The following is a 14,857-nucleotide window of genomic DNA, read 5'->3' as shown; positions in this document are numbered from 1 at the left end:
GGGGGGGGAGTAGGGGGAGACATGTCTGGGCTTAGGGGGACAAGAAAGTTGAGTTAAGGTCACCACCAAGAGATACAAATCTTAACTCTCTCTGTGTGTGTGTGTGTGTGTGTGTGTGTGTGTGTGTGTGTGTGTGTGTGTGTGTGTGTGTGTGTGTAACACAAAATACAGATATATACACGCAGAGTCCTTTGCCGTGTGAGTGCATGCATATGCATAAGCCTGTATAAAAGCGTGACAGCCTGTGATGTTTTTAGCTGTTGTTATGTATCTTGTGTAGTTTCTTCTCTAGCCAGTGAAAGCTCCGAGAAGCATCTAAAAATATCACAGGCCAGAGAGGAAAGCAAGGATTGGGAAACATTTACTGAAGAAAAAGAAGAGCAGGGAGCTCCTTCCAGAGACAGCCGCCCCGGAGGGAAGTCTGCAAACAGGATCACCCAGAAAGGATTTCCCCTCATTCTTCCAAGCATGCAGGTTTGTTTTTGATATTACCTGAAATAAACTGCATAAGCTGTTAAAGAATATACACCCTGTTTTACTTTTATGTGGTGTTATATTGAGTGTGAATGAAACCCAAGTGTGCTCTGTTGGTATTGAAGGTTGCTCTCATCCAGGGTGGTAGCCTGCTGCAAACTCATTAAGGTCATTTCCGTCTGTTTACGGAATTAAAAACAGATTTCTGGGAGATATAGATACAGGAGCCGACTTGTACACGAATCGTGAAGAGATGAGGAGGAGGAGGAGGAGGAGGAAAAGGAGTGGGCGGGTAGTAAGGAGGAGGAGGGAATCTAGATGGGAAGGAGCAGAATAGGCGCCGCAGGAGAGAGATAGAGAGGGGAGACAGACTGTGGAGGAGAAGACACACAGCTTAATCTCTGCCTGGAGATGAGAAATACTTTTATCTTACACTGAGTCAACTGTCGGATTTCACCTGTTGCCGCCATGTATTTTGGTACGTAAACGATGCGTTTTCCTCTCAAGAGTTGTTGGTTAATATAACGCAGCGGAGTCACTTGTTGCTATATTGAGATGGATGTGAGCTTTGTGAAGTCAGTCACCTGCACAGCGGAGCACACAGTGATCGTGCAGTTTACTCAATACAGATTTAAAAGACAACATTATGGTCTAGGTTTGTGTCATGAAGCGTTTTAGTGCGCTCAATAATCCTCATGATAAATAACAACAGTATAGAGACAGTTCTTCAAAACTAGTGAGACAGCATATAATAGCAGGAAAGCTTGATATGAATTATTATGTTACATGCATGTTTGTTGAATGCCTAATATACATGTATGATGTGATTATAGGAAATAAGTTGTGCAAGAACAAAGTAAGACATTGCTTTTTAATATTAAAAGTTCTGGCAAGAATATTTAATAATGACCGATCGCACTTTTAAGTTGTGGTTTTTAAAATCATAATGTGTTCGTTGATCATTATCGGTTTTAAGGAGGCAACACATTCCTTCAGATTGTGAGTAAACATTAAGCTTGTAACTTCAAACAGTCTTATTAACTGAAGGAAACGTTTTAAACTAATTCGACAAAACAAACACGTGCAACATTTTTACTGGCACTGGCAGTGCATGGATAATCGGGATGACAACAAAATATCATGAATGCTACGATACAATATACAAATACAAACATTTTACTTTAAGGAAAACTCTCCACATGCCAAAAAAGTCGGACTTGGAGGCCTGTGTGGTTGAAAGTAGTGAGAGTTATTGTCCCACCCCTTATTTTAAATATGATAAAGTATTATTTAGGATTCCACCCCTGTATCCAGCGAAGCCACAACTGCGTAAAAGCGCGTCTGGTTACGAAAGGACCAACAGTGTTTGGCCCAGATGAAGCCTAGCAGGAGCACCTGCGATCTGCACAGTGCAGTTTAAAGGGTCTACATAGAAAAGGTCCTGACAGCTGCTGATTTTAAGGACGGAGAGGATTGACTCCTTTTGTTTCTGAAACATAAAGCATCATTCATAACATGCTGAACCAAACAGTGGGTGGAAACCAAAGCAGTATGAAGCTTTACGTTTATATTTTAAATCATTCTTTGCGGTTTTGGCCAAGCGTATTGTAATAGTATTCCCGTGTAAAGTTGACAATTATAAACTGCATTGTGATACACGAGGGCAGCCCCCGCCCTTACTGAAAAGACGTTCCCTTGCAGTGGCGGTTCTAGACCAGTCTTACTGGGGGGGCCGCGCTCGGATCAGCTGTTTTATGAGAGGGGCACATTACTGTTGGACAAAAGATACAAAGACAGTGTTCAAGATTTTTTTTATTCAGTATAAAGTCATCATTGCCCACAAAAAAACATAAAATACCATTTGTGTTTGTTTTAGTAACGTACATTAAGTAAATTACTTACGGTTTTATTTTTATTATAATATAAAGAAGCCAAACATTACTGTTATTTTCGAACCAAGTTACAACACATTCTTTGCTGCAACACTTTCCAAAATTGTTTTATCATATTTTTTTCTTTTGGAGAGGGGCTGCAGGGCCGTAAAAGATCAGTGTTACAGGGGCCCATGTTGGCCTCCCCCAGAACTACACATCTTCCCGTGCAAATGCAAAAGCAAACGCTTACAGCGTGACGTGCCCGCACACACGTTCACTTATGATTTGAGCTTGTTAACAGCAATCAGGCTAATGGCAGAGCGGATGGGTGTGTGTCCTGATTTTGATTATTATGATTGCACATGCGGGCTGGTCCTGTATCAAACTGTAATCAAGCTCAAAGTTCATGCTCAAACGAGAAAACAAAGCCATAATAAGGACTTAGAAGCACAAACAAGAATCTTATCACATGGCACTTTCAGTAATGGCCTCTTTACCGCAAGTGTGTGAATGTGAGTTTGTGTATGTGTGTGTGTGTGTGTGTGTGTGTGTGTGTGTGTGTGTGTGTGTGTGTGTGTGTGTGTGTGTGTGTGTGTGTGTGTGTGTGTGTGTGTGTGTGTGTGTGTGTGTGTGTTTGTGTGCGTGTGAGAGTAAAGGCACATTCGGCCCAATGAGTAGATCTGAGACTGAGATCTTTCTCCTATACCCGGCGCCTGGACATTTCTGGCATATTTTCATTGTTTTCTATGTTAATATGCACATTCTCTGAGAAAAATAAACTAAATAAATGCAAAATTACATTGACATTCAACTGTTAATGAGGTTCCGCTTGGTTAACTGTCCTTCCACATATAAAGACTGACAAATAGACAACAAGCTTTACACAAAGTTTAATTGCAAAGACAATAAGAGAGGAAAAAACTGAGGGAAACACTTTGTTCTGCCAATCAACAAACAATACAATCAGACAAGTTTCTGAGCACATAATCTCAAAGCGAAGATTTTCTTCATTTCGTTTTCATCGCCTTCATCTTTGTATATGTCCCCTCCCCCAGGTAGTGTGTGTCACAGCGCCCTGCTGCCGCTGGCCCGCCCCACGCTGGGCAGGACGCCGCACCCCTCCCCGGACCCGAAGCCCCTCTTCCCCTTCCACCTGCTGCCTCGATTCACCGACGTGAGTATACTGTCAGTAACCGCAGTTGTCACGGCAACAACACTCTCACAAACTGTGCCTTTAAAAAGATGAAAAATCTAATAAAAACAAATTGTTCACTTCATGATGCTGATTTCTGCTGCAAGTGGTTCAGTTTATTTCACGGCACAGTCTGTATTTTTCAACACACAGATGCATGAGCCAGCTGCCTACACCTTTCCAAATATATCACCTCTGATGCAGAGAGCTGTGACATTTCCACACAACCCGGGGAGGGGGGAGGGAGTGGATTGCTTGATGTTCCTCACACAGCGTCTCTTGGAGATGTCTGTCCCGGTGTTTGTGAAGGGTGAAAGAGAAGAGAAACAAAACCAAAGTTCAAGCTCCTGAAGAGAGGGTGGGCTGACGTTAAAATGGAGATACTGCTTTATGACTCCATGTCCTCCTGGCTGTATAATGCATGAAATAATATTCCAGCTCTGAATCAATGGTGTATAACTAATCAGATTTACTAACAATACCAAATTAAATCTCGCACCTCTATTTGTTGCAAGAACATGCAGCCAAGAAAACATGATGTGTGTTTTTGTCCTCACATCTCGCTAATACCAAACCTATTACAAAACCTAAACTTGACTTGATGTTGCTGTGACTCATAGGCCCTTCACTGAGTCTAGCCAAATACTGAAGCAAAATTGACTTTTTGTGGCTCTGATGTTGACAAGAGAGATATTAGAAAGACAAATTGAGTGTATAAAAGAAGAGAGGATTTTGTGGTATGTGAGGCTTCTAGTTTGCAGTTAATTTATTCTCTCCTTTGTCAAAAAGCCTTTCTGCCACCTAAGGAGGTTTGAGCCCCCTCCATTTGTCCTCTCTCTCCTGCCTTCGCATCCTTTCACTTTCTTGCGTTTCTCTTGCTCTATCACCCTCTTCCCTTCAGCACTTTAGAGTTTCAACCTCTCACCATCAATGACCATCCTCTTTCCCACTTTCTCCACAATTTAAAATGTCTGCATGTTATACCTTCTTCTAAAATCAGAAAAAGCCTACCCAGGTGCCCAATTTCTTAAAAGGTCTCACACGACAATCTAACCGCTGACTCATAACCTCCCTCAGCAATTTATGACTCCCCTTTCTTTCACTTTGTTCCATTTCCACCTCCTCTCCATCTCTGCATTTTCAAGAAAAAATTCCAAAAAAAAGTGGCTAGCATTTACAATGCTTGGAATATAAATGGTTGCTTTTAACATAAGTTGGAAACGTATTGGCTGTGTCTATGACTGACATAAAGTGCAATTTTTAAATATACAGCGTGTCTCCTTTACAGAGGGCTGCAACCTTTATTCTGCTGACTTATTTTCTTGACAGATTGGTTCATTAGAAAGTAGTGAAAATGAATATCTTCAATGAATTCCCACAGCCCAAATAATATTGTATTTAATGTCAATCAGCCAAAACCACAACATAACATATTTATAACAATATATAACATATTTACATGGACATTATAAAGGACAAAGACAAGCAGTGTTGTTTTTGATTTATTGATATTTTGAAGGGCTCATTGCATGTGAGGAATGTTGACCTAAAAACATGTTAAAATGAAAATGTCCTTCAAAAATTATCCAAGACACACTGAATTGTTCTTTTATTTTACATGGCAATATGTTTTTGAAGGGAGAAAGCGATGTGATTAACGCCAATCTTCAGATCCTCATAAATGTCATCTCAATCCATCAATTGGCTAATTATTTCTGCTCCAATGTGTTTATTAAAGTACACCATTGACATTTTCCTCTGTTTCATTATTTAGATTTGAATATTGTTGGAAACCAACATAAAGAAGCTTAATGTGGTTTATTCGGCGTACTGGTAAGCTTAGAATAATGTAAAGGGACCCTTCTCCCTGCTCTGGTTTAAACCTGTGGGTGTCAGTAAGTGGGCACACAGCTGGACTCTGGCTGCCTGCCTTTCTCCTGACATGTGTGTTTTTACATGTGTGTTGTGTGTGTGTCGCCCTCTGTTAAATGCTGCATTTGTTAAGTGCCCACATGGGTTGTCGTGGTTACAGGATTGCATGCATGTGTGTGTGGATGTTTGTCGTGAGCCAGTGATCCAAACTGGGACTGGCTAGTTGGCTTATAGTTTGACAGAATTGGAAACAAATAAGTGCTTTTGTTTCCAAGCAAATAATTTAAATAACAAAGAAGGAAAAGCAGCAGCTCGTTCATCATCAGCAGCCTGCCATTTTATCAGGGTTTGACGTCATGCTGTACACAATGTAAATCCAGGAACATTCATCATTATAAATGTTGAGGCTCTTGACTGTGCTCCAGGTAAAAGTCTGCTTTACTTCACTCGACCATATGTTGCAGCAATAACTCAGTCCATGGAGCTGAGCTGGTGTGACGCGCCACCACCTGATTAATACTGAAGCTCTGGTAAGAACAGGACAACCAAGTCAGAAAGATACATAACTGCTGGGGGAGATGGGAGTTCTCCCCTAAATAGAAGCATTTCCTGCATTTCTTTCTACACCTCCTAACTTCTTTGGTGTAACTCTCTGCTAAATTCCAAATTATAAAATGAACATGGAAATACAAAATATTAAAAGCAAGATTAATCTTAATAACATTTGAGTCTACTCCTTCCAGAATGTCCTATCTCCACATTCAAATCAAGACGACTAACATTAAAGTTGACCTATCATGCTATATTTGAATAATATAGTGTAGGACCATACCTATATAAGGCATATTTATACTTTTTATTTTTCAAAATACCAAACAGATCATGCATTTTAGCCATTCTTCATTTCTCTCAATTTAACACTGTCTTTGCATGGGCTGATTCTGTGAGAACAGCACCATCTACAGGCCTGGCATATGTACTACAGCGTCTCCAGCGCTTTCGAACGGCAATGTCCTTGGCTGTCTCCCCCTGATTGGTGGAGTTGGCCCAGTCAGTCTCAGGCCACTTCTGTGACGTGACAGAAGTGTTCAAATCTGGATCAGTCTGTATCAGATCCGTTGCAGCCCCTTTTTAAGAGATTTGGGTATGGAGGAAAATAGAGAGGGTTGTGTTTTCTGACACTTGGTGAGTTCCCTGGAACACCGGGGACACATATTCATGTATAAAAGACGTACAAAAGTGCATTTTGCATGATAGGTCACCTTTAAGTAGGTTTGCTACAAAGTTATCTAACCTTGATTTGCAAATCCGGCATTCTTGCGAGAGTAAAATCCTACTTTTAGCTAATTTTGCTAAAGTTTGGCTGGTGACAAGAGGGCCAAGCAGGTTCATTTAACTTTTGCTAGTCTATATTTTCCTATATGTTTCTTTTTTTATGCAGCAAAGATAAAGGGCATGTTTCTTACCTTTATAAATAGTCAGGACCCTGTTTAAAATGTTTCCACTGAACCAAGGGTGATCCACATATCTGTGTTATTTGTTTTCAGTCAGTTGCTGAAAATAGTAAAATGATCATTGATATACGTTTTATAAATATAAGCATGTCGTTTTTTATATAAAATTCAGTGGGGATGCATCAGGTCCACTTGCTCCATGGATCGAGCACCTAGGATGTTGTTCATTTCTTTATTTATATCATCCACTAAATGTACTGCTTATATTGCTTTTGATGTCACATCAAGCAGAGAGGGAATACAGAGAACGGAGACTGACAGTTTGGATGAAGTCAGGTGATGTAGTGTGTGTACAGAAGAAAGAAAAAAGAGGGGATGAGTAAGAAGGGCGAAATGACTTTGCCACAGGTGCAACTCCACCCCAGAGCGCGGAGTGGGAGTGAAGGGTAAGAGAGTGAGTCCTCTGGGAGGCAGGAAGGTGACTTTGATCAAACGGAGACGAGAGGGAGGAGCAGAGAGTTTAGAGGGGAGCAGATGGAGGGGTGAAGTGAGGAATGTGTGGTGGAGGTCAGATGGTGCTACAGGAAGGAGCCTTACGGGCTGAGGAGGGAGGGACACTTTCACTGATGTTATAATGTTCAGTTTCATTCAGAATAAACTAAACTCTCATAACATTAATGTGGCCTTGTGGTTTTTCATGTGCAACATTGTATATTTCCATGTCATGGTCATCTAGTTACTTATTTTTTTATTTTTATGATTTCATGGAGTGTATTGTCAATATAAGGATACCCAAGAGAAATGTATGTGTTTGTTATGAGCGTGTTACTAGAGTTTTACATAGACACAAAGCTGCAGGGAAGCAGAGCGAGAGATAAGAGAGCAGTGACTGCAGAGATGCATTCCAGTGTAGCAGAGTGATGATCAAAGGAAATGAACACACACACACACACACACACACACACACACACACACACACACACACACACACACACACACACACACACACACACAGAGGTTTACTTCCTGTTTACTCTCATACTGAAACCTAGTCTGGGGTGAAACGTCCATTATTTTCAAGTTAGTTGATTTGTGTGTGTTCTTGTTACAGGATTACACAACACATGATTTTAAAACTAAAGTATTTATGTGAACTTTGACATGCATTCTTTTAAAAGTGAACAACACCTTGCAAGGGATATTTCTAAACCTCATTCATTTCTTACAGTGCAGAAAGACCATCGGCAGGATCTAAGTATTTTGTTGGAAAAGATCTGGGTGAGGCTTTGGTTTCCAGCCTGAAGCACTCACCCCCTGTAGGTTTGAAAGGTGCCTGTAAAATGTTTATAGTTTGTTCCATCATAGAGAGCAAAGGCCGTGGTCAGCTGGGATTCAGGGTGGTCAGGTTGGACATATTTTTGTGTGGAAAGTACAATCATCAGAACCTTGAGCCTTTGACTATTTTGCTGCTCATGCTCTGTGGTCTACTCAGTTATTCTGCATTTAGTTTTGAAAGTAGTAGTAGGTAAGCAATAAGTGAGCAAAAATAAAGTGGTTCTGACCGATGAAAGAATGGTTTGAATGGAGTTTGGAACATGTTGCAATGGTGGTTTGACAGGTTTATGGTTTGTCATGTATTCAAATAAATTGGATATTGTTTGAATCCAAGCTAAATCCACGCTGATCACAGCCTCATGTTCTGCACAATGGAGTAAACTACGAGTCTCTGACTGCCACCTTTCCCATAAACAGGTGTTTCACAGTCACTTTAAACCTGTTTAGGTGAGTCAAGGTGGAGCCTCAGTGCAGGGCACGTCATTTACACACTCTGTTGTGTTCATGCGTGACTGGGTGCTAGACAAGCTACTCCCTCATTCAGCTCCTTCTTAAAACTCCCACCTCTAACCTGAAATATTGTAAATCTGTGTTTCTCTCGAAAGGGAGTACACTAACTTGCAGACAGCATGTCATTAACACCTCAAGTGGTCTATTTCACCACATAATAAGTCTTGCATGACCCTGAAGTTACGCTCTCCTTTGTTGTAGATGGATCACGTCCATAAAGTTCTGATTGGCCCCGGCTTCGGCCTAACATCGCCGCTGAAGAGGAAGCCCAGTCCCTGTGGAGTGTGTCGTCTGTTTAACTCTGAGGTGGGTGTAGTCGTGTGGGAAACACTAACTTTGATTGTTTTTCTTCCAGGGAAATGTATTTCTCACACACACCCTTAGATGACAGTTGAACACTTACTAAGCCTGCCTTAGGTAAAACCTGGGGGGAGATGAACACCTCTCATTTGTTTGACCTTTGCAATCACCACTCCTGTTTCTAATACAACACAAACTGATATAAAACACCTGTCAATCAAGAAGTTATAGCAGCTTCTATTTTGTGCTTGATCTACTGTAATGTTCTCATAGCTAAAACAATATCTGCAATGACTTTACACCTTCTTGTTTTGCTTTTGTGTGCACAGGCGCAGGCGTCTTCTCCTTATGTTGGCACCAAGCACGCTAAAAGGCTGAAAATGATGGACGCCCCCGATTCAAAGATCAGGACCTCTGAACCAGTCGCCACGGAAACCACATTGCAAATTCTCCCATCAACCTGCTCGCAGCCTTCCAGCTCTGAAACAACATCAGGAGGTGTGTGTCTACATGCTTCTCCCGTGTGTGTGTGTGTGTGTGTGTGTGTGTGTGTGTGTGTGTGTGTGTGTGTGTGTGTGTGTGTGTGTGTGTGTGTGTGTGTGTTTGCAGGAATCAAATGTATGACAGCCTCAGATGTGGGGATGTAAAGCTCAAACCTCCTCTTTCCAGTCACGACTTTAATTCTCTGATGTGATAACCCCCCTGCTGCTTTTAGTACCACAGTGAACAGATTAAGGGTTGAGCATTATCCCGTGCTGCTTTTTCATATCTACATTTACTGACCTCTTGAATTGCCTCCAGAGATCGAAAAAACACATTCAATATTCTCACATATTGAGTGGGAACTCTATAGTGCATGTGAGGACATGTGTGCCAGGATTGTGTTGATATTATGTGTGGAGGTGTGTCGAAGCAACATGTCTCTGTGTGCCAGTTCTGATGTGTTAGTCTTGCATGTGTGTATGGGCGTTGCAGAAGGAAAATAATACATTTTGCTGCAAGCTGAAAAGCAAAACGACTGAAGAATTGTTCTTGACATTACCCATGTGAGAGTGTATTTGAAGAGTGAGAGAATGAGTGATCATTTCCAGTTTGGATTTAGTTTCAGGGAGGTGGATGAGAAGGCATGAGAGCTTTTTGAAGAATACTCCAGCAAACAGGCTCTTCAAGTGGGGGAGTCAATGGTAACAAACAGACACCCACTCGGGGAGGCAGAGCTAATCATTGTTATTAGCAAAGACTGAATCCTTAAATCAGCACGCATTCCTCCAGGGATTCTAACAAGTCAGTTCCACAAAAGATAATCAAGCCAAATCATTCCTATACAAAACTGTGAGTTTAAGTGCTGGCAGGCAGATCCTTGGGGAAATCATTGATTATTAGTGCGATTAGAGAGGTCGATAGAGCCCATAATCACCTGTAGCCTGGTGAGGTTTTATCTCTTTCTCTGAGTATGGCATGAAATTGCTGCTTCTTATTGTAAGCAGTAAGAATACAAAAAAACGTTCAAGTTTGAATCATCAGACTTTCTCGTGCTCCACCTGTTTTTTTTTCATTCTCGTTCTCTTCTTTATTACCACATTTTTATGCCATGGTTTATACCTGAGGTATTGGGTTTTCTGGCTGTCTGTCGGGTCTGTTTCTTCAAATTTGGCACAACATCCACTTCGACACAAAGATTAACTGATTCGATTTTTGTGTTTAAACAGGTTTTTGGCCACAACTCAAGAATTGATCAATTCATGAGCGTTTCACACAGTGATGAAATCTTCGACAGACATGGATGTGGTGTGCAAATGTACTGGCTGGCAGAGGTTGTTCTTGTTGTTTCTCACACTTCTTACACTGTCTTATTAATATCTTTATGTATCTTTTTTTTTGTTATTTCAGAACCCTCACCCCCAAACCCTACCTCAGAGATGGCACAGTCGAGCCGTGCCCCCGCTGAAACTGAGGTTCCGCCTCCTGACCCCTCCCTGTCGCCCGGACCTGCAACACCAGAGAAAGAGACACAAAGAGACGGAGAGATGGACGTGGAAACAGAAGAAGAGAAATCCATACGTCTTCTCTACTGCTCCCTCTGCAAGGTGGCAGTGAACTCTGCCTCGCAGCTGCAGGCCCACAACAGTGGTGAGAAACTGCAGCCGTAGTCAAGCTTAGCCTGCTCGTGCTATGTTTGATGCTGTATTGACGTGACTTTATATCTGCTCAGGCACTAAGCACAAAACAATGCTGGAGGCAAGAAGCGGGCATGGGGCCATCAAGTCTTTCCCGAGGACGGGGATCAAAACCAAGTTGGTTGTGCTGCCTGAGGTGTCAACGGGACTCCAGAACAAAACGTTTCACTGTGAGATCTGCGATGTGCACGTTAACTCAGAGACGCAGCTCAAACAGGTCAGCTGCTGATGTATTGTCAATAACAAAGCTCAGAGGGGTCTTTTTACTGGTAAAAATGAACACAGTCCATTACAGACAGCAGTTAAGGCATCAGGTGAGATATTCGATGGGAAACTCCAAATGTCAGACATTCTTTTTATTATCATACATATATATTATATCTTATTATTATTATTATTATATTATTATATCATATATATTATATATATTATATCTATATATTGCATTGACATCACTGGATTAGTGAAGTCACGCTCACTTCATTCATACTTTTCAACTCAGTGCCAACACAACATACAGTACATTTGAGTGGCCGGGAGATGATTAAAGAGGCAGGAAATAAGAAAAAACTCAATTCTGCTGCGCACATTTATATTTATTTCTTGGACTTCCATCTAATCTTTGGTTGGCAAAACATGTGAGAAGTTCAGAGGGGAACTGAAAACACCTAACAGACATCTGAAACTTGACAAAAGTTGCCACGTACACATTGCTTTTTCTCAAAAGGTCAGAACCCATAATATCTGGATCCATTTGTTTAATCTTCATCAATGTGTCACCATTTGTCTTTAAATGTAAAATCCAAACAGTAGCTATAATGGTCAGATACATGTAGTGGAGTACAAAAAGTACAACATTTGCCTAAAAATGTATTGGGGTAGATATATAAAGTATTACATTGCTACTTTATATATCTATAGTGTTTTTTTTTGTGTTTTGCCTCCTAAAGTATATGAAATTGTGAATTAATTAAAAGTAGAAATACAAAGTGTAGTCGGGTTATTGCTCTAGCAGAATTACCACTGGGCGGGTGAGATAGTGTCACTTCACATTTTTCACTGCCTAATTCCTCTTGTGAAGTTAAAGCTATGAAAAGGTCAGCTGTCGCACAGATCTGCCACACAGTTGAGTCACTCAAAGGCGTCAACAGATTCTATATCACTTAACCCATCGCACATTACAACAAGTCAATTCAGTACTCTGCATATTTTATTCCAATTCACAGTGTCAACATCTCAAACCTGTCGCTGCAGGTGAGGTAAAATCACAGATCTCTAGTGATAATGAGCACAAAGATACTCAGGCTCTTTCAGCGAGCATCTGAATGTGATGTTAGCATCTCTGTTCGTGATGGGAATGCACAGTGTGGGTCTGACTGTGTGAAAGTAAACTTTGGCCAGGTGCTCATGCATATTTAGCAGTTCACCGCTGATTGCGTGGCCGTAGCCATCTGTTTGTGCCTGTCAATCAAATCAGAAAGACGCCCCCTCATGAATATTTCTAATCTCACATTTTGAGCCAGTAAAATACAGACATGTTGCCCAACATTTTCAAACTTTGATTAGGCTTTCTGTAATTTCCTCTTCCCTGATTATTCAAATTTCCAGACAACGGCAAATATGTTTTTTTCTTTTCTTAATGCTTTTGCCTGAGTGTGCCTGGTTTTTATCTGCCTGTTTCTCTCCTTCATTCCAGCACATCAGCAGTAGGAGACACAAGGATAGAGCAGCAGGTAAACCAGCCAAGCCTAAGTTCAGCCCTTATACTCCCACCCAGCGTCACCAGAGTTTCCAAGCAGTGAGTACCCAGCTGCTGTTGATTCATATGTTTTCAGCCGTCCGCGTTGTGTTTGTGTGCACTAGTTGACTCCTCTACCAAGAAGCTCCACTCCCTACTTCAAATGAGGCCAATCCTCAGGTCTCTGGCTCTTATGTCTGAAATGTTGCAACCCAATGACATTGTCTTGGGAGAAAAAGGCAGATTATGTTAGATAGAAGCGCACATTAATGGAAAGATTGTTTGGCAGTAACTGGGACAGCCCAGACCTCTACTGGCCAAGGACTTGCTAAGACTTTATCTCCTTGTCCTTCTCTGGTTTCCTGCTCAATTTCCTTTAGAAAGAAAAAAAACAACCTTGATTGCAGCTTGTTTGTCTGTGTTTCCCCCCTCAGATTCATCTCGCTCTGTGTAAGAACCAAGACCTGACCAAACCTTTGACCTCCTGTCTCTTACAACGTCAACTCTCCGTTGCCACTGCTGCCGCCATGGCAGTGCTGCCCCCATTCCATCTCCGTCCTGCCACAAACTCAAGCCCCGCCCTGCTTCAGAGTCAGCCCCTCCCTCAGGCGCTGATGCACCCGGCCCCTGGACCCATCTGTTCAACACACACAGCGCTGCTGTTCTCCCCATACTGACCCCGACGTCTCAATCAGCCCTGAACTGCAGCTAAAAGCAGACGTGAGACCTGAACGAGATGTGATATAAAAAAGAGATACTGTGCTCTACAAACAACAGCTACTGTGGGTGTTAAGGACCAGGACTGAACATTATTTACTCAGCCCAAACCATAAAGTGGACTGGGATAAAGTTAATACAAAAGCAGCGAAAGACATAGTGCTGTCTGATGTGAGTGTGTGTGAATATGTGTGAGTGCACGCACAGATATAGCCATCATAGAAGTTTGTTGCGCTACTGCTTCATCCTCCTGCAATTCACATATTTTAAGATGCTGATAATTACATGACAATCAATAAAAAATAAATTTAAAAAAGCCCTTTTAAAATGGAAATTTTGATTCAGCATAAGAAAGGTGTTTATGGTCAACTTTAATGATGTCTATAAATGTGTGTTTGTGTGCAGAGTGTGAATGGCAATGACAGCATAGTTGACTGAATATGGTTATTTTTTTCCAATAAAACTCAGTTGTGGATATTCATGTTTGATTCCAGAAAAGTATTTATTACAAATGTAATTCTCCATAACAGCCTTTTTTATTCAATAAATAAGTGCAAAGACCTTTCAATGTAAGCATTTTATATAGTAATACATCTTGGTTCTTTTGAATGAGATGCATATGCTATAACTAAAGTCTGTATTTTCAGATTTTGCGTACGTGTTCAGCCATCACTGCCATCACCTCCGCCGACAACAATAACTCTCTGCATTCAGACACAGACTGAAGCCCATTTCATCCTCTTAACCACTTAGCAGTACACAAAAGTCTATTCTTGGTCTTTATTCAGGTATTTCCCTAAAAAACTAAATGAAAAGGGCACATCCCTAGACCATATACTTGGCTTCAGAGGACTTTGAAGAGTGTATAAGAGTACATATAAATCTTTGCACTTTATCCTCTCCAGCTTCATTCTCTGAGATAAATCAAAGCTGGAATGTTCAGCCTGACTTTATTGTCTTTGTCTACCTGATGATGTTTGCTACTCTGCAGCCTTGAGCGATGTTTTTCAAATTCATAAGTGGTTCAAAAGAATGTGTACTGCTGCTTTTCGGGCATTGTACAGAGATCATGTTCTCGTTGAAACAGTTTCAACTGATGAGACTCCTAAGCTGATGTTAAGTGAATGATGGTTATTTTAACCTTTCTCCGAGGTTCAAGTCTCAACTTACTTAATCAGGACAAGGTGCTGAGTGATCGATCGCTGCTTCTTCAA

General features: G+C 41.3%; 1 protein-coding gene across 4 annotated transcripts; it reads left to right on the top strand.

Annotated features, from left to right (window-relative positions):
* The first annotated feature begins 390 nt into the window (after positions 1-390).
* On the top strand, positions 391-14,125 carry LOC104953327 (zinc finger protein 385D-like). Of its 4 annotated transcripts, none has more exons than XM_010780257.1 (8): positions 391-474; positions 3,404-3,522; positions 8,913-9,017; positions 9,341-9,509; positions 10,902-11,141; positions 11,224-11,405; positions 12,885-12,986; positions 13,361-14,125. In XM_010780257.1, the coding sequence occupies exons 3-8, from the start codon at positions 8,913-8,915 to the stop codon at positions 13,601-13,603; spliced, it is 1,041 nt and encodes a 346-aa protein (XP_010778559.1). In that variant the 5' UTR covers positions 391-474; positions 3,404-3,522; the 3' UTR covers positions 13,604-14,125. The 4 variants fall into 4 exon arrangements, with proteins under 4 accessions (XP_010778559.1, XP_010778558.1, XP_010778557.1 ...); XM_010780256.1 differs by lacking the exon at positions 391-474 and adding an exon at positions 825-952 and having other exon boundaries at positions 3,408-3,522; XM_010780255.1 differs by lacking the exon at positions 391-474 and adding an exon at positions 825-952 and having other exon boundaries at positions 9,347-9,509.
* Positions 14,126-14,857: the final 732 nt, after the last annotated feature.

This window comes from Notothenia coriiceps, unplaced genomic scaffold (assembly GCF_000735185.1).
Source record: "Notothenia coriiceps isolate Sejong01 unplaced genomic scaffold, NC01 NC01_scaffold00021525, whole genome shotgun sequence".
Taxonomy (NCBI): domain Eukaryota; kingdom Metazoa; phylum Chordata; class Actinopteri; order Perciformes; family Nototheniidae; genus Notothenia; species Notothenia coriiceps.
This window is presented reverse-complemented; position numbering and strand designations above follow the sequence as displayed.

What these genes read in the sequence shown, in the direction of transcription:
- LOC104953327 (XM_010780254.1), top strand. An exon ending in CAGAGACGCAGCTCAAACAG is followed by an intron (nt 11,406 to 12,884) that starts GTCAGCTGCTGA and finishes CCTTCATTCCAG; the next exon opens with CACATCAGCAGTAGGAGACA. An exon ending in GTCACCAGAGTTTCCAAGCA is followed by an intron (nt 12,987 to 13,360) that starts GTGAGTACCCAG and finishes TTCCCCCCTCAG; the next exon opens with ATTCATCTCGCTCTGTGTAA.